The sequence below is a fragment of the Chinchilla lanigera genome, unplaced genomic scaffold (genome assembly GCF_000276665.1).
Source record: "Chinchilla lanigera isolate Chin_1 unplaced genomic scaffold, ChiLan1.0 scaffold00051, whole genome shotgun sequence".
Taxonomy (NCBI): Eukaryota; Metazoa; Chordata; class Mammalia; order Rodentia; family Chinchillidae; genus Chinchilla; species Chinchilla lanigera.
In genome coordinates this window covers 6,838,427-6,864,400 of record NW_004955452.1, presented here as the reverse complement: position 1 = coordinate 6,864,400, position 25,974 = coordinate 6,838,427, and the positions used below count along the sequence as shown (strand labels likewise).

The 25,974-nt window shown below is 53.6% G+C and overlaps 1 protein-coding gene across 6 annotated transcripts; it reads left to right on the top strand.

Moving 5' to 3' along the window:
• The first annotated feature begins 940 nt into the window (after nucleotides 1-940).
• Fgr (FGR proto-oncogene, Src family tyrosine kinase) lies at nucleotides 941-24,127 on the top strand. 6 transcript variants are annotated; one of them, XM_005394920.2, is made up of 13 exons: nucleotides 941-1,043; nucleotides 9,912-9,973; nucleotides 11,297-11,526; nucleotides 12,051-12,153; nucleotides 13,457-13,555; nucleotides 18,185-18,288; nucleotides 18,531-18,680; nucleotides 19,881-20,036; nucleotides 20,137-20,316; nucleotides 20,739-20,815; nucleotides 21,085-21,238; nucleotides 22,162-22,293; nucleotides 22,391-24,127. In XM_005394920.2, exons 3-13 carry the CDS (start codon nucleotides 11,307-11,309, stop codon nucleotides 22,597-22,599), a joined length of 1,584 nt encoding a protein of 527 aa, XP_005394977.1. In that variant the 5' UTR covers nucleotides 941-1,043; nucleotides 9,912-9,973; nucleotides 11,297-11,306; the 3' UTR covers nucleotides 22,600-24,127. The 6 variants fall into 6 exon arrangements, with proteins under 6 accessions (XP_005394977.1, XP_005394976.1, XP_013375038.1 ...); XM_005394919.2 differs by having other exon boundaries at nucleotides 11,294-11,526; XM_013519584.1 differs by having other exon boundaries at nucleotides 1,019-1,039; nucleotides 11,294-11,526.
• The last annotated feature ends 1,847 nt before the right edge of the window (nucleotides 24,128-25,974 follow it).

Below are 25,974 nucleotides of genomic sequence, written 5' to 3'. Positions count from 1 at the left end.
TGAGGAAAACACTCCTCACGCCCACCCCCTGGAGCCAGTGTGGGACCCAGGCTGGTGGAGGTAGGGTGGTCATCGAGGAAGGCCTCCTGCAGGGTGGCCTTCGAATCCAACCTTGAAGGGTGACTGGGCAAGCCTGGTAGACAGAGGGGCCCCCAAGACCAGGGACAAGTCTCTTTCCTCTCTGTGCTCCCCCGCTGGCACCTGAGTGGCAGTGACAAAAGTTTGTCAGTTAACTGAACGTGTGGACCTAGGGCCAGTGAGGGGGCTGCTCAACAACATGGAGGTCACGATGCGGCCACCTTCCAAACTCCCTGCACCTCTGCTGGCTCTTCGGTCTCCCTCCTCACCCCTCCTCCTGTCTTCCTAAGACAGCAGCCTTTTCATCTGCAACGCTCCACTCTGTCACGACACAGTGCCTCCGGGACGAGCCTGAGACCTCAGTCCACACACACACACACACACACACACACACACACACATCCCCACGCACCCCTGCCCCGGCACAGAAACACATCTGCCTATAGAATGCGCCCCAGCTGTTGATTCCAAAACCAAGGCCATCTTGTCATGGCCTAAATCAGCTGTCTGCCCCTTCAGTGTTTACGCAGCCCACTGCATCCCTGTCCCATGTCAGCCCACTGCATCCCAACACACACATACACACACACACTCTCTCTCCTCCACCACACAGTCCTCCCACACACTGCTCTTCCTCTCTAGTTGAGAGTTTCCTGGTCCTTGGTTTAAGGCTAAAGAAGTGAAGGGGGTGGGAATGGAAGCCCAGGTTGGGTAAGGGTCAGGGATTCCTACTAGGAAGGCCTGAACCGTGATAAAGGGTGACACTCAGTTTTTCTAAAAGTTGGGTGTGTAGCTATGGCCTGAGGTCAGATTGCTCAGAAAAGCAGTTTCCTAAGGTCAAGGTCTCCCGCTGTCCCCACCTCAAATACCCCTGTCCCATCAGTGCCAGCCACTGAGGAAAAGCAGGCAAGGCACGGCGACAGGATCCACGGTGGCTCTGCCGACAGCGGGCTGTGAGAACGTGGGTAAGGCCAGTCCCGATCGGGTCCTGGTCTTCCCAGCTGGCGAAGGCCTGGGGGTAGGTGGGCTGCACCGACAGACAGAGCCCCCCTCTGCTGCCACCGTGCCAATGAGCAGGTGCTTTAGGGGTGAGGAGCCTGCCCCTTCGAGGGTCTCGGGGTAGGAACTGGGGCGCAGGGAGAAGGCTGCGGAGAGCCGAACCCCGGTAACTCCGCGAGGGCGGGAAGTGGGGACGGGCGGGCCTGGGAGCTAGGGGCTCCTCCCTGCTGCGGGCAGCTGGCTTGGGGCTGGGGCGTGACAGCGAATTCTCCCCGCCGCCGCCGCGGCCGCCACCGCAAGAAGAGAAGTCCGAGTCGCTTCCTGCTCCCTGCCCAGAGGGGGCGGCGGGCGCACGCAGGCAGCACCCCGGTTCCCCCCCACGTCGTCCGCACTTGTGGCTGCTGGGAGCCGGGGCTCACTGGCCCCAGCTGGGTCAGACGCGAGCTCCCCTCGGACCAGGTAGGCGCCCGGGGCAGGTGGCGCTGGGAGGGCAGAGAGCGCTCCGCCCCCCGCCGCCCGCCCCGGCCCTGCAGGCGCGGGGAGCAGCCTGAACTTGGGGAGACCCGAGGAAGGTTACGGCCAGGGGACCCCATCCCGAACGGGCTAAAGAGGAAAACTGAGGCGACCTGGAAAGTGAGCCCCGATAAAAGTTGGAAGCAGGCTGAGAGTCCGGGGGGAAAGCAGTCTAAAGGGACCCGAAGAGGTCGATGGGGAAACCGAGACCCCTGGAACCAGGCTGGTAGAACTGGGAAAGGGGTGAGATCCGAGGGGAAGGGCTGTAGGGCTCTCCCCAAGGGTCTCGGGGGGGACCTGGCGGGGGGCTTGAGAGACAGAAATGGGGGGAAGCTGAGGGGCCCGGCAGAGGGGGACTAGGCAGGGGTTCTGGGGAGATCGGGTGCGGGGGTCTGCGGGAAGGGGGTCTCGGAGAGTGGGACACTGTTCCAGCGGTCCGCAAAATCTCCCTATCCCAAATAGGCAGAAGTCGGGGTGAAGCCTGGCGCCGGCAGGGTAGAGGAGGCAGCGGCCGCAGCCCCCCGGACCTCCCAGCCCCTGCAGTGGCGGGCGAGCTCTGGACCGCAGGGAACTCCTTCCAGGCGCTGGAGGCGTTGGTCCGGCTTCCTGGGGAAGTCCCCGCCCTCAGCAGGGATGGCCCTCCCTGGGTCCCCCCTCCCCGCCCGCCCGCGGTGGCAAGGTCTGCATCCGCGCTCCCCTTGGGATCCGGGAATTGCTGCCCCCCCCTGACGGAAATCCTGCCTTTGACCGCGAATGCCTGGAGGGGACTTCTCCATGGCAACGAGAGGGCGGAGAGGCCGGCTGTGCTGGGCCACTAAGTACTCAGTGCTGGCCGTCCCCCACTTTGGTCCCCATCTTTTCCCGCATTTTGGGTCGGGGCAGGCGGGGCGGGGGGCGATGCCCAACCGAGCAGCCAGCCAGGGAGGCAATGATACTCAGTATTGAAAAATCTTGGGGTGGAGGATCCGCAGTCTCAGAGACCCGGACCCCTAATTGCTGTGTGACTGCGGGAAAGTTACCCGGCTTCTCTGGGTCTTAGAAATTACCCGTCCCCCGTGTGAATCACTGTAGAAAGCAGTTTTGCAGAAAGGGTTAAGCAAACCTGTCCTTCACCTTCTCGTAACATGGGTGGGACCAGGAAGACTGGATCTCACTGATAGGGCCTCCAAGGACCAGCGCGAAGTTGGCATCTAGCAAGGAAATGCCTGCTGAGGCTCTATCCTGGGGAGATAAGCCCGGACGGAGATGTGTCCTCCACCGCCAGGGCGCCCTGCTCCGGCGGTCAGCCCTCAGGCATGTAGTCTCTCAGGGACCCGGGAGCCTTTAGCATCCTTCCATCTGCGGCGGAAATGGGAGAGCAGTGCTCTGCTCCCGTATCCTAGATGGGAAGGTGGGACTTTGGGGCTCAGTGGCTGGGGCCCCAGCCAGGGGCATCTCATCTTGATATGGCAAAGAGTTAGCCAGAGCTGAGGCCTGAGCCCCCAGCTCACCCTTGCCCAAGCTCAGGTGGCCCTCAGTGGGGCTTGGGGGAGGCGGGGTGGGCTTCCTGGGCCTCACAGACAGCTTCTGCTCCCCCGAGGGCAGAGGGTGTGAAGCTGTGAATGGAGGTGTGAGAGCAGGTGTGAGAGCGTTTGTGCGAGTGGCTCAGGCTTGAGCCTGTGAGCTCCTGTGCGTGTATCCCGGTGTTGTCTGCAGTCTCTTGCGGCTGGCGTGGCAAAGGAAATGTCTGGGCCTTGGCAGGCTGGGTAGAGGACCCCAGAGCTGGGGAAGGAAGGAGGAGCCAGAGCCCTTTCCACACAGAGTGGACTGGATGGGGGGGCTCGAGGTGAGAGAAAGTGAGAAGCCCCCACCACCCCCGAGCTCTCCCAGGACCCTGTGGCGAGTGCGTCCCATCTGCTACACTGTGGACTCTATTCCCTCAGCATCTCAGGATCACTCACATTCTCATCCCAAGCCCTAGGCCAGGTGGACATAAAGACCCCTGATTTAGAGGCTAGCAGGGTGGCTGTCAGTAATGGGTAGAAAACCAGTTTTTTACTCAGATGCTCTGAGCTGTTACCCTCAGGAGCATATGGAGGGTAGAACTCGTGGGTCACAGAGGCGACTGGGCCCTGCTCACACACACCTTCCCTTGGCCTCCCCAGGGCCTGCAGTCTGAGGAGGCTTGTCCTCGCCCTGGGTGTCCAGGATGGGTGGATCTTGAGGCCTCCGGAGCCAACAGTGTGAGCTGAAAGAGGGTTACTGAGAGGTGCAGTCTCAAGGAGGGAGACGGGGCTCAGCGACAGGGCTGGGGGAGAGGATGCGGCACCCTACAGTCAGGGCCCAGGCCAGCCCCTGCCCTGGGGAGAAGCTGAGACTCTTGCAGGATGGTGGTTTCCTGCTGCCGCCTAAGGTCCCAGTTCCCTTTGGTGAACCCCCAGGCCTCCCTGGCAGGCCTGACCCTCTACATAGCCCAGGAACTTCTCTTTCTTCTCAGCTTTGGCCAACCCTGCAGCCCTGCTCACCTCCCCCGTGCCTTCTTAGGGCCTTCCTCAAAGGGAAAGGAGGGAAGTGAAGGTTTACTGAGCACCTACTGTATTTTTTTTTTTTTTCTGGTACCGGGAATCGAGCTCACGACCTTGCGCTTGCCAGGCAGGCACTGTGCCGCTGAGCTAAAGCCCCAGCTCCTGAGCACCTACTGTATACTGATGTTTTCTGCCTTTGCTGCTCAGAAACAACTCCATGTGGTAGATTTGTATTGCTTTTTTTTTTTTTTTTTCCCCTTCAGTACTGGGGATTGAACCAGAGTCTTCACACTGAGCAACAGCTCCAGCCCTTTTTTTTTTTTTAACTTTGAAACAGGGTCTCGCTAAGCACTAAGCTGCCCAGGCTGGATTTTAACTTGCTATCTTGCCTCAGCCTCCCAGAGTGTTGGGGTTATAGACGTGCTGCATCACACCTCTCATATTCCTATTTTCTATAAATTGCAGCTCAGAGAGATGAATTGTCTTGCCCAGTGTCTCACGCTAGTTGTCAGTGGGGGTAGAATTTGAGCCTAAATCTTTCTCCAGATCCTGCGATGTTTGGTAGGGTTTGGGAAGGGTAGGACAACGTGTGTGTACATCAAAACCTTGACATGGCTTTGGGAAGTGTGACCCGCAAGGGAAGATGGGTGAGCTGGGCACCGTGATGTATGTACACTTTGTAATTCCAGCTACCCGAGAGGCAGGAAGATCCAAGTTCAGTGGTAGCGTGCTCATGGGTTCAATGCCTAGTCCCTCCCCAAAGAAAGCAGGAAGAAAAGAAATGAAATAAAATGAAAGGAAAAGAAAAAAAGAAGAAAGAAAGAAAAACTGGGTGGGCTTGCGGATCCTGTGTCCAGGAGTAGTGTGGGTGAGAGGCAGGGCTGCTCTCAGGTGGCCAGCTGCTGGATAAGAGCAGTGGTGTGTTCAGCCGGCCAGGGGCTGGGTTGGAAGAATGACATTCACCAGTCAGGGACAGCACGATCCTCCTCAGGCTCTAAGAATACAGACACTGCCAGAAATAGAACTCTGGACCCAAATTAATAGTCCCAGCACTGAACCTCCTGCCTGGCTGTGTGACCTTGGGCGAGTCATCCCTCCCCACTTACAAATGCACAAGAGGCAAATGGACTGATAAGAGTCCCTGGGGGCCATGCTACTCTGCTGCTTGTGGGTTTGTTGGTTTGTTTGTTTGTTTTGTTTTGTTTTTGAGACAGGGTCTCGCTATGCAGTTCAGGCTGACCTTGAGCTCACTTTGTAGCCCAGGCTGGTCTTGACCTCGCAACGATCTTCCTGCCTCAGCCTCCTGAGTGCTGGGATTACAGGGGTGCCCCACCACACCCAGCTCTGCTTGTGGTTCTCAGCCTCACTCAGTCACTGCACACCAAGCAAGCGCCTCATCTCATCAAGCCCTCCTAGCTACTCAGCACAGAAGGTGCAGACAAGACATTCACCCAAGGCTATAGCACTGCTAAAGAACCAAGCTAGGAGGCCAGGTATGGTGGCACATGTCTGTAATCCCAGCACTCAGGAGGCTGAGGCAGGAGGATCGCTGTGAGTTGGAGGCCAGCCTGGGCTAGAAACTGAGTTCAAGACCAGGCTGAACTGCATGGTAAAACCCTGTAACAAAACAAAAAAAAAAAACAAAAAACAAGAACCAAGCTGGGGAGGGCCCCATGGGAGGGGGCGCTGGAGAGGAAGAGCACTGTGGTCCAGAGCTGGAGCTCAGCTCCGACACCCGTAACCTAGTTTTGACCCTAAAGGGACTCTGGGAGCCGGTTTCTGTCAGCCAGATGTTCAAGAGACATATTCAGAGCTGGGGGTGTAGCTAAGTGGTAGAGTGTGTGCTTAGCATGCACAAAACACTGGTTCAATCCCCAGAATCAAAGCAGAGAGGGAGAGAAAGAGACAATTCACAAGCTGGCTCAAGCCTCTGCAGTACCCAGAATGTCCCTAGTCACTCTAAATTGCCCCCTTCCTGGTGCTAGCAGCCAGTCAAGTTCAGCGCTTCCAAAGAAACACCGCTTTCTCTCTCTGGACCATAACTAGGACTGAGAACATATAGTACAGGGCCTGGAATGCAGTGGTCACTCAGAAAGGCAGACACCTTACTGCTTCTACCAGGACTGCAAAATAGATCATAGCTTAAGGTGGGCTTTGGAGCCAAATTGATTGGCATTGTATTTTAGCTTTTCTTACTCAAAACATAATCTTGGGCAAGTGACTTAACATTCTCTGTGCCTCAAGTATTCTCATCTGCAGAAGAAGGGTTAAAAATAAAACCTACTTTGAGCTAGTGATGTAGCTTAGTGGCAGAACACTTGGCCAACATGTGCAAGGCCCTGGATTCCATCTAAGCACTGCAAAGAAAAAAAAAAAACAAAAAAACCTACCTCATAAGGTCACAAAATGAGATCATGCATAGGAATGGTTTGGCACAGTGCCAGCCACTGCATAAATGTTTAATAAATTAGCACATTTTTACTAATAGCTATTGCCACCCAGACTTCTAGGAAGTCCAATTACTCCCCTCAGAATTGTTGGCACATGGTTGAGAGCAGAGGGAGGGGACAGCGAAGAGTCCTGGGGGCCGATTTCATGCAGATGCCTAAGCAGAGAGGACCTGGCCTGCCTGCGGCCACCGCCCTCCCTTTTGTTTCCTCTTGGTCTGCTTAGCTCTCTACCTCGCACTCTTCCCCTGCATCTCTGCCTTTCTCTTTTTCTGTTGCTGTCTTTCTGTTGCTCTTCCTCTTTCCCTTGGGCTTCTGTCTCCACTTGTCTCTTTGTCTTTCTGGAAATGATGGGCTGGAGCCAGCTGGCACTGGCTGGGAGAGCTGATTCTGTGCATCCCTTCCTGGCCTGGCCTTCAGGAAGTCACTTTGGTAGCTTTAAATCAGCCACGGCCGGCGGGGCTATTTACACTACAGAAATCAACAAATGTTATAGATCAGGGCTTGATGTTTTGTTTTCCTGAAAGTCAGTTTACCAGCACACCACACTGTTCTCTTTGTCTCTGTCTTTTCCTTCTGTCTCTCTCCCCTTAGATCTCTCTGCATTTCTCGGTCTGTCTGTCTGTCTGTCTGTCAGTCTCTGCCTCTGTGTGTGTCTCCCTCTCTTTTTTGCTGTCTCCTTCCAGCCCTTTGTCTCTAAAGAAGAAACCTCTCAAGCATGGTCACATGCAGTGTGGCGCCTCAGTGCCTTGGGCCATGCAGATGACAGACCCAATGTTCCAATCCCCTGAGTCCCTCAGCATACTGGTCCCGGAGGCCAGGCCCAGCTGGGGCCTTGGTGCCTTCAAGCCTGCGGGTAATAAAGCCCTGACAGCTGCCCACCTTTGCCTGCTGGCCACACTGTCAGCCCTGTTAACGGAGCCCTGTACCATGCCAGGCGTGCAGAATCTGGGGCTCCCCTTGGGCTGACACAGATCTGTTGTGGCAGGATGCACTTGGGTGTTATTGGAGGTGGCAACATTGTACCTATGTGCGGATCCCAGAGTTGTATAAATTTTGTTCCCTCCCCGGCAGTTCCTCCTCCTCAGAGGAGCTCTGCGCTGGGCCGTGTCTCAAGGGGAGGGCTATGTATATCCCTGGGTCCCTACGGGGGCTCTGCATTTGCTTGTGCTTTGGGGACCAACTGCAGCCATCTTTGTCTGACAGGCAATGCAGAGAAGTGGTTGAGCACTCAGGTCTAAGAGTCAAAGGCAGGAGACATCATCTGTGTAACCCCAGACAACTCTCTAAGCCTCTCTGTGCCTCAGTTACTTCATCTGTAATAATCCTTAAAACCATAGGGTTGTTGTGAGGGTAAAATGAGGTGGTATGGGTAAAGGGCTTAATGCAGTGGCAGGCAGATAGTAAGTGCTATAATCCTTTCTGTGTGTGTGTGTGTGTGTGTGTGTGTGTAGAAGGGATGAGGGCTGGAGCTTTGTATATACGGGGTACGTATGAACTAGCAGATGTATGTGTCTGGGAGCCAGCACAGAGGATCTCAGTTTCTGAATGTTCTGCTCTGTGCAGCCGAGACGATGTGTGTGCTCGAGAACGTGTCTGAGGCCTGCGCGGATGTAGGTGTCAGCTTGATTCACTGTCTGAGGTGTGTGCTTGTCTTCCTGTGAGAAGACCTTCGTTCTCACCCTGTAACCTTTGCTTTCATATTACCCCATCTTTCCTCTCACCTTCCTGAAACAGCTTGGCCCTGGACACCCCGCCCCCTTTCATCTCCCTCTCTTGCCCCTCAGCAGCTGCAGCATCCAGGGGGACTTCCGCCATGGTGGCCTCTCTCCGGGGAAGGGGCCCCAGGGCAAAAACTTCTGCAAGGGACTTGTGAACAGGGGCTATTTCATGGCAGGCCTCTCACCACAGCCTGCCTCACAGTTTGCCCCATGGGAGTCACCCCATCCACCACGGGAGACACAGGATCATTAAACAGGGAGAGGCAGGTGGGCCTGGGAGAGAGGTCAGAGCATTCCTAGGACAGACAGGGCCCGCTGGATCCAGGAAAGTTTCCGGAAGAGCTGAGTGGTGAAGTAGGAAGGGCTAGAGAGAAGAAGAGGATACTGAGAAGGGAAAGCGGATTAGGGGCCAAGAAGGGCAAGCAGAGGCCCTTTTCCCTAGGATTTTCAGGACCCTCTTAGGGGAATCTGGGTTCATCAGGTTGGCCCCACCCTACCGCATCTTAGGAAACCGAGTCCCCTCCCCGGCAGTTCCTCTCTGCGTGTTGCAATGGCAGAGGTTCTGGCTGGGGGAGGAGGGTGGCGGCCCTTGCTCAATGATTTGCCTGGCGTGTTGCTCAGAGGACACAGATGTCAGTAGAGGCTCAGCTTCTTAGGGGAGCTCCTGTAAAGGACCCTGGTGGCCCCAGCTTCTGACCTGGGCCTTTTTCTGGTGTGGGGATAGGAGTGGAGCTCTGGAGGTTGGGGTCCCAGGGACTTCGGGGCGTGCCCACCCAGCCCGGGAGCAGAGGCAGGGCTCCAGGAGGGTGTTTGCGTTTAGGAGGCAGTGACTGGAGTGTGTGAGGGAGCTGCGCAGGGCGTGCGAGAGACCTACTTAGAGAGAGTTGAGTCTGAATTCAAAACGATGCGTGTCTGAGTAAGTGTGTGTGAACTGGAGAAGCAGACTTAGGTACAGGTACTTTATTTTCTAGTACTGGGGACTGAACCCAGGACCTTTGCACTGAGCTACATCCTTAGCCCTTTTTTAATTTCTTAATTTTGAGACAAGGTCTGGCCATGTTGCTGTATTGCCCAAGCTGGGCTCAAATTTGCAATCTTCCTGTCAGAGCTTCCCAGAGTGCTGGAATTGGAGGTATGCACCATCACACCCGGCTGGGCTCCCCCACCTTTTTTTTTGAGACAGGGTCTCATTATATTGCCCAATTGGTCTCGAACTCTCAAGTGATCCTCCTGCCTCAGCCTCACAATTGCTGGGACCACAGCAGGCGTGTGCCACAGCACCGTGCTTGTGTGTGTTCTACTGTGCGTCAGAGCTGGGGCTCACTGGAGAGTTGTGCTGGTGTGTGGTGGTGGCGTACTCATCCAAGCATATGCTGTGAGTGTTGTGTGCCTGTGTGTTGGTGTGTGCGTGTGCGTGTGTGCTGGGGTCAGGTGGGTGTGAGTAGGAAGGAGCTGGTGTGGGTGGCGTGCCCTCTGTGAGGGTGGATGGGTAAGTGTGCCAGGGGCGGTAGGAAAGAAAATGAAGGCAGAAGTTGTTCTGGGGCAGAGCCCAGGCCTTCTGGCTTCCTGAAGAGGGCGGGAGCGGGTAGCTGGCTGGCAGGAACACTGGCAGGGCCTTCATCTTTCATGTCCTTCTGTCTCACCCTCAGGTCTCTGCCCCTCCCAAGGACCATGCTGCAGCCCTGCTGACCCAGGAGTAGGGGCCTGAGGGGTGAGTGGGGATGGGGAGGGTACTAAGGCTTTCAGGGTCAGGAAACAGAGTGGGGGTGGCCTTCCTGGGCCCCACAGCGCCTAGCAGCCCCCTCCTCCTGCCAGGCCCTGTTGCTAGGTAACAGATGGGGGAGCCAGAATGAGGCAGCTTGAGAGGCCAGAGGCTGGACCCACGACAGGAAACGGCCTTGATCCCCCTCTGCAGGGAATCTCCAGGTGCAGGCACACAGTGTGCTCGTCCGCACACACACATACACACACATACTTAGAGGCGTGCACACACAGAGGGACATACACATACGCACGTACCCTCACATATTCACAGAGATCAAGCACAAACACTTCCACACAGAGCTACATACAACAGGCTTAGCCACACAGACCAGAGACACCTACTCACACAGACTAGTGTGCACAGAGGGACACCCACAGACACACTGTCACAGAAACACACACACACTCATAAAGATGTGTACACACATAGCCAAATATATGTGCAGCAATTTATACAAACCTGCACACATACATTTATCAAGAGCTGAACATGTACACATACACACAAGCAAACACACTTAGAGACACACAAAGATACACATGCACGAGAATCCTGAAGGAGTCCCAGAAACACAACACATCAAAGCAATGGCAAAAATATATAAATCAACACAGCAACATCCTGATGTAGAAAATTAGTCACAGCAAGCTGAGTATGGTGGTATACACCCATGGGAGACTGAGGCAGGAGGATTGTGAGTTCCAGGCGAGTGTAACATAACAGGGCCCTGTCTCAAAGATACCAACAAGCTGGGTGTGGTGGCACATGCCTGAAATTCCAGCACTCAGGAGGCTGAGGCAGGAGGATCACCAGGAGTTTGAGGCCAGACTGGGCTACATAGTGAGACCCTGTCTCCAAGAAGAAGAAGGAGGAGGAAGAAGAGGAAAAAAGAAGAAGGAAAAGAAAAAGAAGAGGAAGGAGAAGAAGATGGGAGAAGATAAATGAAGAAAGAAAGAAAAACCAACCCCAGAGATGCAGACAGAGAGGAAGACAAGATAGGAGGACACACATTCTCTCTAAACACACAACAGAGGAAGCTGGGAGATAAAGCAAAGGGTGGCCCCGCCCGCTTTTGTCCCTCACTAGGGAGGACCCCAATCCAAGCCCTCACCCACCCACCCACACCAGTTTATACACTCACCCCCAACACCAACGTACATGTGTATCCATGCGTGTGTGTGTGTGCTTGTATGTGTGCGCACATGCTTGTGTATGTAGGCGGGTGCACTGGCAGGGCCCTGAGTGAGGTGTATCCCTGTTCCACAGCAGGGTACCCGGCATGGGCTGTCTGTTCTGCAAGAAGTTGGAGCCAGGGTCCAAGGAGGATGTTGACCTGGAAGAGAAATTCCGGAGCCACGGGGCTACGGATCGCTACGGCCCTGACCCCACTCGGTCCTGGCCCGCATCCTCCTTTGCCCAGATCCCCAACTACAACAACTTCTCCCCTCAGCCCACCAACCCCAGCTTCCTCGACGCCGGCACCATCAGGGGCATCTCAGGTGAGTGCGGAGGGCTGGAGCCAGTGCTGCCTGGGTCCTGCAGGACACTGGGGAGGGGGAAAACTGGACTCCTCTGCGGAAGCCCCCAGACCGATGTGGGAGGCACAGCTCGGCTCCTGAGCCCAGGCAGGCTGAGGAGGTGGGCACAGCCTACTCTGGAACCCTGGTCCGAGGGGTCCTCTACAAGGGGGACACCGATGCCACATACAAGTGGTAAAGATGACTCTTCTGGCCTCTTCGGTGCCACTGCCCAGGTGGGAAGTCTTGGTGGGAAAGAGTTGGAGTGGGCAGCTTGGGGACTCCCCAGGGTGAGAAAGGCACGAAGCTGTGTCCTGGACCCGTGGGAGCTCCAGCTGGAAGGCCCAAACCGGGAATCCGCTGGGCTCCAAAGGTCTTTGGGCGCTGGGGTGCTGCAGCAGCGGGGAGACACAGTGCCTGGCTGGGGAACAAGAATCTGGGGGCACCACCCTCTTGTGCCCCATTCTGAGCCTGCCCTACCCTGCTGAGCAACTTTGACTCTGCAGGGACTGGGGTGACCTTGTTCATCGCCCTGTATGACTATGAGGCCCGGACAGAGGATGACCTTACCTTCACCAAGGGAGAGAAGTTCCACATCCTGAATAATACGTGAGTCACCAGGCCACGGAGCTCAGGGCGTGGTCTTGGGTTGGGAGCTGGATCCCGAGAGGGGTCCCACCCAGTCCCTATCTGCAGAAGGCTCCAGCCTAGTTGGTAAAAATCCTATCAGGGCTAGAGGCATAGCTCCATGGTAGTGTGCATAGCTGGCACCCATCCCCAGCATTTCAAAACCCAAAACGAAATAATAATAATGATGCCAGCTGTGGTGGCACATGCTTGTAATCCCAGCTCCTTGCAAGTTCAAGGCCGGCCAGGGCAATTTAGTGAGACATTGTTTCCAAATTTAAAAAAGCAAAGGGAGGCTAGGGATACAGCTCAGCGGCAGAGCATTTACCTAGCATGTACAGAGGCTTAGGTTCAGTCCCCAGCACTGTCAAAAACAAAAGAAAAGAAAAATACCCTGGATGGCGCACCCTGTAATCCCAGCACTCAGGTGGCTGAGGCAAGAGGATCGCTGTGAGTTTGCGGCCAGCCTGGGCTACATAGTGAGCTCAAGGCCAGGCTGCACTACATGGTGAGACCTTGTCTGAAGAAAAAACAGAAAAAAATACCCTGGAGAACTGCCAGTACGTGGGGGGAAGGGACATGAGGGATTATGGGCACAGAAAGAACAGCAAACATGGTCTCCAGAGTCGAGGTGATCAGAGAAGGTTTCCAGGAGAAGGTGATTTTTAATCTGAGACAGAAAAATGAGTAGACATAAAGGAAGAGGTGTGAAAAGGCAACAAGAGAATGAGAATAAATAATGACTCCTAGAATCCACCAAGTGGCTCAGTCTAGGTGGATCACCAAGAATGAGATGCAGGCCTGGGGCTGCAGCTTAGTGGTGCAGCACTTGCCTAGCACATGCAAGGCCCTGAGGTTGGTCCCCAGCACGCGGGGAGGGGAATGTGAACGGCAGAATGGAGGGAGCAGAGCAGGTGAGGTGGTGGGGCAGAATCTGTACAGCTTTTTAAACCATGCTGAGGAGTCTGGATTTTATCCAGAAAGAAATATGTCATTCTTGGGAGGTTTTCGGCGAGGAAGTGATCCAGTCTGAGGTCTGTGCCATCCCTAAACCCCAGCTCAGCTGAGGAGCAACAGAAGCAGCCGAGAGGTCCAGGTGTCCTCAAATCAATTCCTTCTTCAAGGCAAAGCCCTCCTGGGGCAGCCGCAGAGGCTGCGGGCTGAGCAGACAAAAGCCCCCTGCAGGTGATAGCCAGGTGAAGGGGCTTTGTGTGGCCCTGCCTGACTCCAGGGTGTCCCAAGGACTGGAGCTGCCACTGACCACCTGCCTGTTCTGTGCCTACAGTGAAGGTGACTGGTGGGAGGCTCGGTCCCTCAGCTCTGGACAAACTGGCTACGTTCCCAGCAACTATGTGGCCCCTGTGGACTCCATCCAAGCTGAAGAGTGAGTGGGGAGTGGGGGAGGGTCGGCCCTATGGACGGGCCCTTGGCGTCCAGACTCCGAGGCCACCTCTTAGACAAGTCATTGCTCTACTCTGAGCCTGCTCCTCGGCTAGAATTGTTTGAGGCTGTTGTGGGAATCAAAGTAGATAATGACGACAGTAACAGCCGATAGTATTTACAGAGCAGGTACTAAGTTCTAGATGCTCTTGGAAGTGCTTTCTGTGTGTTAACAGAGTTAAAAGCTATTATTGTCCTATTCACCAATGAGGAAGCTGAGACACAGAGAAAGTACATATCCCGCCCAAGTTCAGACAGCTGGGGAGTGGAAGAGGTGGGGTCTGAACCCGCATCTTCTGGCTGCATTTGTTAGGCATTGGACACCTTGCCTCTCAGTGACAGCAACAGAGGATGAACTTAAAAAAATCATAAAGTTGGACGTGGAGGTGTAGCTCAGTGGCAGAGCGTGTGCCTGCCATGCTTGAGGGCTTCAACACCATAAAACCAAACTGTAAAGTGGAAGCTCAGGAATAAGATGTGTATTTATGAGGTCTGATCAAAAACTGCATTTAAATAAAAATTTACAACAGTTAGAGCCGGGCGTGGTGGCGCACGCCTGTAATCCCAGTATTTGGGAGGCTGAGGCAGGAGGATCCTTGCAAGTTCGAGACCAGCCTGGGCTACAAAGTAAGCTCAAGGTCAGCCTGAACTGCATAGTGAGACCCTGTTTCAAAAAGACAGCCCCTCCACACCAAAAAAAAGACAGTTAGAGACACATTGCAATTAATCCCCTTGAAAATACTACCCCGTGCTTCAAACACTTACCCCATTATTCTTGCCACTTTCTGCAGCAGTTCTGGAAGTCTTCTGTGAGTGTCTTTTTGTGGCTGCCTCCGTGTCCTGAATTGATTAGAAAAATTTACAGCAATTTTTGTCAAAGAAAAATACTATGGTGTGCACTCATCCATCTTATTCACTGGATCTGGTACCATGTGACTTTTGGCTCTTCCCTGAAGTCAAAAAGACCATGAAAGACAAACAATTTTGAATGGATTCAGGACACTGAGGCCAGCCATGACGGCACAACTAAAGACACTTGTGACAGAGGACTTCCAAAAATGCTCCAGCAAGTGACAAGAAGAAAGGGAGAAGTCTGTTTGATGTGGGGAGGGGTATTTTGAGGGGGATTAGTGGCAATGACTCTTTTACTGTAATATATATTTTAAATTGTAAACATTTACCATATTTTGTGACCACACCTCATAGTATGCACAAGGTTAAATAATTGTAAAGAAACATTTAAAATTAATTCTACTAAAGAACACCGGGTGTGGTGGTGCACGCCTGTAATCCCAGCACTTGGGAGGCTGAGGCAGGAGGATTGTTGCAAGTTTGAGACCAGCCTGGGCTACAAAGTGAGCTCAAGGCCAGCCTGAACTGCATAGTGAGACTCTGTCTCAAAAAGACAAAAAAAAATAAAAAAATAAAAAAATAAAGAGGCGGGGAAGGGTTGGGGGTATAGAACATAGCAGAGTGCCTGCTTACAAAAAAAATTTGGGAATGACCATTTACAGGGTACCTTTGAGACACTGTAACAGGTACTTCACCTACTTTGATTCATTTAATTCTCAAAATACCATTATTGATATTATTAGTGTCCTCATTTTACATATGAGGAGACTGAGGCTCATAAAAGCCTTTTATGATCTATCCTTGGGGTTGGGGGTGCAGCTAAGTGGTAAAGCCCTTGGTATGCATGGGATCCTGGGTTTGATCCCCAGGACCTCAGAAAAAATTATCTGTCCTCATTTGTACCATACATTTCTGAGGAAAGAAAGAATGGAAAGGATTTTGCAGAACAGGAATCTCCAGGAGCTGGTGTTGATTTGCAGTGGGAGAAGTCAAGGTGACTTCACGTCTTGAACTGAGTGTGTGGTGGAACTAGCCACTAAGGTGGAGGACAACTGGGGAGACAGAGGTTCATGGGCTCTTGGAGGGGGACTTGTTGGATTAAGGGGAATCCCTAGGTGGAGGAGGCTGCCCACAATTAGATTAGATTGTACTCGGTCTGGGAGGTGCTCACCCTGTGCCCAGCCACCCCCTCCCCATGCCCAGCCTCGCCGCTGAGTTAGCCTAGGGGAAGGGCACATTTTCTTAATTGGCACAAAGACTCCTTTGTGTGTGTGCTGTGGCCCTTGTAGATGGCACACCTGGGCTGAGGGAGATTTGGGACTCATCAAAGTAGACAGGAAAATTAAAGCTGCCCAAGAGGGGTAAGAATGAGGGACGGAATTGAGAAAGGGACCAGCCCTAGGGCCCAGCTTTGAGGAAAGCTGCCGTGAAGGGCAGGGAGCCCTGGGTGCGTGAGGAAAACGAGGCCAGAGCAACACAGGAGGCCCAGACGGTGAGAAGGTGCAGACAACAGGAGCGGCAGTGTCAGGGGCTGCGCCTGGGTTTGGCAGTGGGGGTGACCTTGATGAGAGCTCACCCACTCACGTGGAGCAGGGGCAGAGGCCAGACAGCAGAGCCTGGGAGGGCGTGGGAGGTGAGGAAGTGGAGCCCCAAGTGTGAGGCACGACTTCAAGCTAAGGCAAGATGAGAAGATGGCACAGCAGTGACGGCAGGAAAGGACTCAGGACATTTCCTTGGGGAAAGAAAGAAATGTGGGCATGTGGGGGCTGCTCGTGTGCTAGGGCAGGGGCTTTCCTGAGCAGAGGGAAGTGGGCACCAGTGGCCTTTAGTCTGGGGAGGTGGCAGGAGGCACGAAGGAGAAGAAGGGTGACTGTGGAAGGGCTGGAGGTTTGGGGTTCGTACTGTGTCTGCACCCCGGGTGCAGTGTCACTATGTCTGAGAGGTGCTCGGTGCAGTGTTGTGGTTAAGAGCTGGGGCCCTACAGCAAACAGCTCAAGTTCCTATTCTGCATCACGCTGTGGCCTCAGGCACATCACTTAACCACTACTACTCAATTTCCTCGTCTGTCTAATGGGAGTTAATAATAGTACCTAGCTCACAGCAGTGCTATGAGAACTGCAGAATGCATGTTGTACAAAGCAGAGCCCAACACAAAATCTGTCTTATTCTTACTGTTTTTACTTTATTGCACTTTTTTTTTTTGTCTTTTTGAGACAGGGTCTTGCTATGCAGTTCGGGCTGACCTTGAGCTCACTTTGCAGCCCAGGCTTGTTTTGAACTTGCAACGATCCCCCTGTCTCAGCCTCCCGAGTGCTGGGATTACAGGTGTGCGCCACCATGCCTGGCCTGTTCTTATTGTATTGATTATTAAGGAAGAAGCTGATGTCATGAGTGAGGGTGGAGGGAAAGCTTTGAAAAACCTTGGGTCTATATCCTGTCTACACAGCCCTTTGACAGTTCCTTCTTCCCGCTCCTGCATACATTTGCCAATGCTTTCTTGCTTCCCACACTGTGCCCAGTACTCAGGAGTGGATGGGCCATCCCAGAGTCCCCTGAGACTTCTGCACTCCTTGATTTGAAAACTATGCTCCTGCCGGGCTTGGTGGCGCACGCCTGTAATCCCAGCACTCGGGAGGCTGAGGCAGGAGAATCGTTGCAAGTTCGAGACCAGCCTGTGCTACAAAGTGAGCTCAAGGCCAGCCTGAATGCACAGCCAGACCCTGCCTCAAAAAGACAAAAAAAAAGATAAGAAAAGAAAAGAAAAAAGAACACTATGTTCCTTTTAAATCAGCCCATGCTAGTCACAGGCCAATTTAGCGACTGGATGCCATCTGAGTCTTCTGTGACACCTGTGGTCACTTCAATTCTCAGACTGTAGGAGGGTGATTAAAAAGTGCAGCCAATGCCTAAATTAAAAGTTTATTACAGTAAAAGACACATTGCCATTAATCCCCATCAAAATACTTCCCCTCAATTTGAACACACTCATCCCCTTGTTCTTGGCAATGTTTCTTTTACTGTAACACATTAAAAAAAAATTAAACAGTCACTGTATTTTTCAGCCGCCCCACGTACTTGCATAGCTGAGGTAGAGCTATAACTCAACCCCAGAGAGAACCCCCAAGGGAAAGGAGGATGAATGAAACCTGAGGTTGAATTTGAGACTTAAGACAGCTTCCTCAATTTAAGAGTGAGGGCAAAGCAATACTCAGAGCTGGGCAGGAGCAGTCAGAAAGGGGAAGAGAAGCAAGGGAAGTGTTGGTCTAGAAGCCAGGGGAGGAAAAAACTGGGGACCAAGGATGGGGTAGGGCTGGTGGAGAAAGACCTAAGGTGGGTGGCAGAGGATTTTAGGGGGAGCACGTCAGCCAGCCTCCTGGGCAGGTTCTTTGAACCTCAAGTTCCTTATCTACAAAATGAGACCATGGAGGACTCTAGTGAGATGGACTAAGAGACCTGTGGCACCCTGATGAGGTCACTAGTGACTGGCTTCCAGCTGTTTTGAGATACCCAAAGCACTGAAAGCTAACCTCTATTAGGCACCTGCTGTATGCCGGGCAACACCCTCCTTTCTCTGTGATCCTGGAGCCCAGACTGTGAAGCAGCTATATGGGCCTTTTCTTATGATGAGGAAATTGAGTCTTGGCTTGTGAGGAGACTGCCCAGCAGGCTGAGTTGGGGGTTGAAGGAAGAGTACCTCATTCTTGCCCGCTGTTCCCCACAGGTGGTACTTTGGGAAGATCGGGAGGAAGGATGCTGAGAGGCAGCTGCTGTCACCAGGCAACCCCCAGGGGGCCTTCCTCATCCGGGAGAGTGAGACCACCAAAGGTGGGGGCAGCATCACTTGCTACTGGCCAGTGAGGCCCAGCCATCTGGGTGGGTTTCGGGTTGCTAGGGGGTTGACTGGGTCAGGGTCAAGACTGGGATCGACTGAAGGGGCAGATCTCTCTGGTGCTGGCTTCCAGAGATGAGACCTTCAGACAGAGTCTCCAGCTTGTGAACGGGGTCTCTTCCTGCTACCTGAATGCGGGAGAGGGGGACAGTGGATCCAAAGCGACTCTTTCCCACAGGCGCCTACTCCTTGTCCATCCGTGATTGGGACCAGACCAGAGGCGATCATGTAAAGCATTACAAGATCCGCAAACTGGACACCGGTGGCTACTACATCACTACACGGGCCCAGTTCGAGTCCGTGCAAGAGCTGGTGCAGCACTACATGGGTGAGGCAGGCTTCAGATCTCTGAGTGAACTCACTGTTGTGTTGTCCCATTGGGAAGACTGGGGCCCAGAGAAAGGAAAGGTTTCCTACAGTGGCAGTGCCAGAACCAAATATGGAGGTACCCAGTCCTGGATCCTGTAGAGTCCAGAGGAAATTTTGGCTACAGAGTTCACACTATTATGCCCTATTGCCTGTCCTTAAGAATTATAGCAGAGTCAGACACAGTGGTACATGCGTGTAATCCCAGAACTAGGGAGGCTGAGGCAGGAGGACAGCAAAGTCCTGAAGCCTGAAGCAGCCCACGGCCAAGTGGCGCCCCCAAGTGTATGTATAGGAAATTGGCCAGAATCTGGAAACTTGAGTGTCTGGGGCCTGAAGGCCCCAGTAAGGCACCAGAGCAGGGAGCCACCAACACAGGGTGCTGACAGAGGCTGGTCTGCACATTGGTGAGGAACTCCAGATGCTGGGTGGAGCTTCAATGTCAGAAGGCAAGGATGAGCCGGGCGTGGTGGCGCACGCCTGTAATCCCAGCACTCGGGAGGCTGAGGCAGGAGGATCGCTGTGAGTTCGAGACCAGCCTGGGCTACAAAGTGAGCTCAAGGCCAGCCTGAACTGCATGGCGAGACCCTGTCTCAAAAAGACCAAAAAGAAAATAAGTCAAGGATGAATGAGGGGTCCGTTAAGAGGCAGTAGCCATTGTCCAGCTGAGAGATAATGGTGGCCAGATTAAATCAATGGCGGTGGGCAGAAAGGCAGAAGCAGCCCGTCCTGAAGCTGGGCAGGAGCAGCATGAACCTAACCTGATGAAGAACTGGCTGTGGGGTTGAGAGTGGGAGTCAGTGACCGAGTTTCTACCTTGCTTGGTTAAGCCAAGGACAAAGTCCATGGCACACAGTGGGCCTCATGTCCACAGCACTGCCCGCAATCCCCAGTCCCATTTTCACCTGTCAGAATCCCACCTTATCCTTAAAGGCCCAGCTGGGGGCCACCTCCTATGCAAAGGCCACAGTCCGTATAGAAATCATGTCTCCCTCTGGGTGCCACCTCCGCTCCTGGGTAGCAACATGTTCACCAACACGAAACCTCACCCGGAGCCTAGTTACTTATACCTGACCTGAGGCCTGCTCCGGGCTGGCTGGGGTGAGGAGTGTGGGGGTGTCCTGACCCACCTGTGACCTCCCTCCCTCGGCCTCCCCCTCAGAAGTGAACGATGGGCTGTGCTACCTGCTCACCGCTGCCTGCACCACCATGAAGCCGCAGACACTGGGCCTGGCCAAGGACGCCTGGGAGATCAGCCGCAGTTCCATCGCTCTGGAGCGCAGGCTGGGCACCGGCTGCTTCGGGGATGTGTGGCTGGGTACGGAGGACGGCGTGGGGCGTGGGGAGGGTTGATGCTGGGGCGAGGAGGGACTGGACTGGTGGGAAGCAGGTTTTGACGAGAGGCGGCTGCTGGACAGGCACGTGGAACGGCGCCACGAAGGTGGCGGTGAAAACCCTGAAGCCAGGCACCATGTCCCCGAAGGCCTTCCTGGAGGAGGCGCAGATCATGAAGCTGCTGCGTCACGACAAGCTGGTGCAGCTGTACGCAGTGGTGTCGGAGGAGCCCATCTACATCGTAACCGAGTTCATGTGCCACGGTGAGGGGCGGGCCAGGAAACGGGTTCTGGATGGGCGGAGCTTCGAGCGAAGTTTAGTTGAGTGGACCACTACACGAGCTGCTGAGATGCGCAAAAGAATTGGAGGGCGGTGTGGGCGGGGCCTGCTTAGGGGCGTGGTCAGGGCGGAGCCTCAGGCCTGCGGCAGGTAATCCGCTGCTCTCGGTTGGGCTTGGGCAAACCAAGGCAGGATCTGGGATCTGGGGCAGAATCTAAGTGGGGCGCGTCGGAGGGCAGAGTCGGTGTCTGAGGCAGGGCCTGGGCCAGGTATTTGGGGCGTTCTGGTGGGCTCCTCAGCGATCCAGGTAAGACAGCCCCGGAGCAGGAGGCAGAGCGGGGGGAGGGGCAAAGATCGAGCAGGCAGGGAGCAGGGCCTTGCTGATTTTCGGCTTTCTTTTCCGCAGGTAGCTTGCTGGAGTTCCTCAAGGACCAGGAGGCCCAGGACTTGAGGCTGCCCCAGTTGGTGGACATGGCATCCCAGGTAAACTGAACCAGCAGCCTTTGTCTCCCAGACCTCCTTCCCATTACCCTTCCACAAATCTCCCTGCCTGGATCATGCAACCTGCCCCAGGGCGTGTGCCCCTCCCAGTGTATCCGCTTTGTCCCCTGAGCCAGGGTGCTGCCTCTCTGCAAGGCTCAGTACCCCCATCTGGAGAGCGGATTTTTCAGATAGCCGCTCACCCCTCACACAGGCTGTGGTGCTGTGAGCCCACGTGAGCTCCCATCTCTCCACACCTCGGCCCTTCCCAGGTAGCTTCGGGCATGGCCTACATGGAGCGCATGAACTACATCCACCGAGACCTGAGGGCCGCCAACATCCTGGTGGGGGAGCGGCTGGCGTGCAAGATCGCTGACTTCGGGCTGGCCCGCCTCATCACGGATAATGAGTACAACCCCCAGCAAGGTGCCCGGCTTCACCTCCCCTCCCCAGAGCTCGATCATACTCAGGATCCCTTTCCCACCCCTACTTATCCCGGGCCCCATTCTGGTGTGTGTAAGAGACTTTTCAAGTTCTAGTTCACATCCCAGCTCAGGCACTTACTGTCCTCGGTGAGCTGCCTTTTCTGATTTGTAAAATGAAGATCTTCATTATGTCAACAGGTATTTATTAAGCACCTACTATGTGCCAGCCATTGGTGTGGTTCCTTTATTTTTTTAAATTTTTGCAATACTGAGGATCAAATGCAGGGACATGCTACCACTGAGCCACATCCCCAGCTCTTTTTATTTCTTATTTTGAGATGAGGTCTCACTAAGTTGCCCAGGCAGGACTCAAACTTTGCTGTCCTCCTGCCTCAGCCTCCCTAGTACCAGGATTACGGGCATGTACCACTGTGTCTGACTCTGCTATAATTCTTAAGGACAGGCAATAGGGCATACTAGTGTGAACTCTGTAGCCAAAATCCTTGGCGTGAATCCTAGCCACTTGCTGTATAAGCTGGGCAAGTTACCTTCCTCGCTGCTTACTTTTCCTCAGCTGTAAGATGAAGGGTCTAAAAGTATCTGCATCAGGGTGGTTCTGTGAGGGTTCAGTGAGTTAAGTGATATCACCTACAACACAGCCTGGGGCCAGGGGTGTAGCTCAGTGGCAGAGCATTTGCCTACCATGTGCAAGGACTGTGGCTCAATCCCCAGTGTTTCAAAAGAAAAAGATTAGACACATAACAAGTGATAGCTATATACCAGGTCTTTTTACTATACTCAGAGACCTCTGCTCAGGATCCCCACCTTCCCCAATCCTTAAATTCCCATTCTTTTAATCCAGCGGTTCCCAGGGACCTACCACCATCACTACTAACTTTCCCTCCTTTCCCCCTCCCTCTTCAGGGACCAAGTTCCCCATCAAGTGGACAGCCCCAGAGGCCGCCCTCTTTGGCAGATTCACCATCAAGTCGGACGTGTGGTCCTTTGGGATCCTGCTCACTGAAATCATCACAAAAGGCCGAGTCCCCTACCCAGGTGTGTTGGGGGTTGGGTAGTGCTATGAGGAAGGGTTTTTCTGAGCTTCCTCTTTGGGAGGGGCCAGTCCCCTGACTGATGGAGCCCCACCCTTCAGGCATGATTAACCGGGAAGTGCTGGAACAGGTGGAACGCGGCTACCACATGCCGTGTCCCCCGGGCTGCCCAGCGTCCCTGTATGAGGCCATGGAACAGACCTGGCGGCTGGACCCAGAGGAGAGACCCACCTTCGAGTATCTGCAGTCCTTCCTGGAAGACTACTTTACCTCCACAGAGCCACAGTACCAGCCTGGGGATGACACATAGCTCAAACAGCCACCAGCCACCTCTTGGGTGGTGCCCACCGGACTCTGCCAGTCCTCAGGGCTCTGATCCCAAAGTCCCCAGGTATAGAACCCTACAGTGTTCCAGTGTGTCGGGGGAGACTGAGTGCTCTGAGCTCTGAGCCCATCTAGGGCAACCCACTCCTTTTACAGATGGAGGAGATGGGTGCTGACAGGGCGCTTCTCATCCACTCTGCCCCCAAACACTGCTTCTCCTCTTCTCAACTCGGACCCTCCATGCCCCTCGCCTCTTTCCCCTGCCTCCTCAAAATGCTTATACCTTGTCTAGTTATTTATGAAATTGTATATCCCTTCACTCACTTATGTCCTACCCCTGCGTTCCTGCCCTCCTGTCTTCCCATTCTGGTCCAGGACACAAGAATTTACCTCCTACTCCCAGTTCTCTTGTGTCTGTAAGTTACAAATATGGGCAGGATTTACTGGACTCCTTTCCTCCTGGCTAGAAGCTGTGGTCCAGGCCCAGGTTTGGGCTCAGCACCTCTCTGAAGAGTGTGTGTGTTTATTGATGATGTAAATAAGGAAAATAACAACATGAGACTTTGAACCAGGAAAATTCCCTGAAGCTTCCTTTGGAAGGGGTGATGGTTGGTGGGAGGTGAACAGGATAAGTTTGGTTATTGGAAGCAGGAAAGAAAGGTGAGAGAGTGCCCTAATGCCTACCAAGCACAGGACGCAAAAGGTGTGGAATTTTAGGATGACACCCCAAAATCCTGCTGGCCGTCTCCATGTGAATTTAGGATGATTTGAAAGATGGACACAAAAGACAGGCAACCAGAGATAAATCAAAATGTCCCCCGCACTGCTGATGTGGCTTTCAGTCTGTGCACAATGGATTTGCTGATTCTTCACCTGATTTCAGCAGATTTGCCAGTCATCACAGGCGTGTGGGGACAACCTTTGGGCTCCCTCAGCAGAGGCAGAAGAGAAGATCACAGCTGGCTCTGCAGCTAGCAGGTTCCCCCAAAAAGGACGCAGAAGGAGGGAGGAAGGGGAGAATTTTGTCTAGCTTAGTGGATCTCACTAAGGGAGTTCTGCCCCCAGAGAGCTTCTGAAGCAGTGTGCAAGCAGTTTTGTTTGTTACAGTGACCAGGGGCTCCTACTTGCTGGAATCAGGGATTCTAAACAACCTGTAATTTCCCACCCTCCTTTGAGAAACCGGAACTAATATGTCTCCGTGTGGAAACATGGGGAGCGGAGAATAAGGATTCCCACCTCTCAGGTCAGGAAGTGTTTGTTGACCCTGGGACTTGTTAAGGGAATGGATGGGAAGGAAGTCTGGAAGCTCAGAATCAGTGCTGCAATTGCCAAACAGTTCCTAGGCATTGATTCTGTGGTGGGCCCTTTGCTAAGCAGGAGGCCGGGAACATGAACATGAGCACGATCTGTGCCTGCCTTGGAAGAGTTCAGCTGGGCTGGGGAGGAATAATAGTAATAAGAACAACTCATTTATTGTCTGCTGCATGTCAGATGTGTTTATATCCTTTGTAAAAGAATGTAATGCAGTCTTGAGTTTGTTTCTATGATGAGCTCCATTGGTAGAAGAGAAAACTGAGGCTCAGGGGTTACGTGATGCAACAGCATCGCAGAGCTGTGTATGACAAAACCAGCTTCACACTAAAGCCCACAATCTTCCTACTCAACCTCATTGCCTCTAGGCTTTGGGAAGAGTGTGTCTGCTGCGCATGCGCGCGTGTGTGCGCATGCGCGTGCGTGCGTGAGTGCGTGCGTGCGTGCGTGTGTGTGTGTTCCTCGTTCTCGTAGTGATTATTGGCAAAAACATTCCCTGGGAACTCTCTCAAACTGAGAGGCCTTTAGAAACGATGATAAGGCAGTCAGTGCAGACTGAGGCTTCCCCGCGCCCAGCCTTGTGCTGGCGGCTGTTGAAATGGGAGCAAAAGATAGAGGCTACAAGTAGCTACTCAGATTGGTTATTGCAGGGGTGGGAGCGCTGGCACTGCAAATTCTCCGGGGCCAAAGCTTCCTGGGGGCCATAGTTTCTGGTCAGCCAACTCACAAGAGCCTGAGGTGTACTTTAGAGACCTGAGTTTTTACCCTGGCCACAGAGTTAGTACGGAAGAATGTGGCTCTTGTAGGGCCTGGCATGGGTCCTGTTTTCACCATACACCGGCTGTGTGATTTTGTTAGTTATCAATCTCTCCAAGCCTCAGTGTGCTCATCTGTGAAGTAGCAATAAAATGCTCACTCAAGGGGCTGGGGATTTAGCTCAGCGGCACAGCGCCTGCCTGGCAAGTGCAAGGTTGTGAGTACGATTCCTGGTACCGGAAAAAAAAAAAAAGAATGCTCAGTCAGTACACATTAGCGCTGGTGGTCACTGTTGCTTACAAAGTGCTAGAGCCATTTCATCCACACAGAACCCAGTGAAAGGGAAAGCTGTTGTGTGTTCGTTTTGCTGATAGTGAAACTGAGGCACAGTGAAGTAAGTCCACATTTTCAAGGTTTACAGGGCATGCGTGGCAGCACAGGGGCTTAAACCAAACCTGGCGCCCCAGTGAGTGCTCTTCGTCGTGGTAGCCTTTTCCTGGAAGCAGAACATTCTTGTCTGCCTTCTGGGGCTCCACCTGCTACCTGGGTCCCCCGGTGGTCTCAGTGAAGACCCAGCAGGGCCACAAACCACATGGAGTTCCGCGGGCTCCTCAGTGCTGCTCAGGAGACGGGCGCCTCCCTGTGCCCACCGGCTCCCCAGCCCCCTCTGGAACAGCTGAATGAGTTTCCCTTCACCCCCTTTCAGTGTAGCCTCCTGTTCCCTTCAGATAGAGCACAATGCAATTGATTAGGCTTCTGCTTTCTCCATTTCAATCACATCCTCGCCCTGCCTCCCTGAGATTACAGGCGGGTCACCTTGATTGCGGTTTGCAGGTTTGCACCGTTCACAAAACTCTTCAGTCGTTTACAAAACCATCTCTCGCCTCATTCACTCCCCCACCTGGCTCTTCTCCTTCTTGATGCATGGATTTTACGGGCTTAGGACTCAGAGGGCAATTTGATTTCCAAGTTCATGCTTGGGGAGGAGGACATCTAATTGACTAATGCTGGGTGTTTCGCATGCATGGTCTCATTTGATCCTCACCATGAGGCAGTGCAGAAGTGAAATGATCACCATTTTATAAAAAAGGAAAGGAAGACTCTGAGAGGCTCGACCACTTGCCAAAGGTCGTACAGCTGGATCACAGAGCCAGGATTTGAACTCACGAAGACTCCTGTGTCCCACGGTGTCATTTTCCTTTATTTGATTAAAGCAGCACGGGAAAGTATACTACTGACCTGGAATCAAGCCCAGGGAGGGCATGGTGCAAATAGGAGCCCAAGGTAGCCCCAT

Excerpts from the sequence above, each read along its gene's own strand:
- Fgr (XM_005394920.2), top strand. The coding sequence starts at position 11,307 with ATGGGCTGTCTGTTCTGCAAGAAGTTGGAGCCAGGGTCCAAGGAGGAT. Across the intron at positions 13,556-18,184 it reads GACTCCATCCAAGCTGAAGA|GTGGTACTTTGGGAAGATCG; the intron begins GTGAGTGGGGAG and ends TGTTCCCCACAG. Across the intron at positions 18,289-18,530 it reads GGAGAGTGAGACCACCAAAG|GCGCCTACTCCTTGTCCATC; the intron begins GTGGGGGCAGCA and ends TCTTTCCCACAG.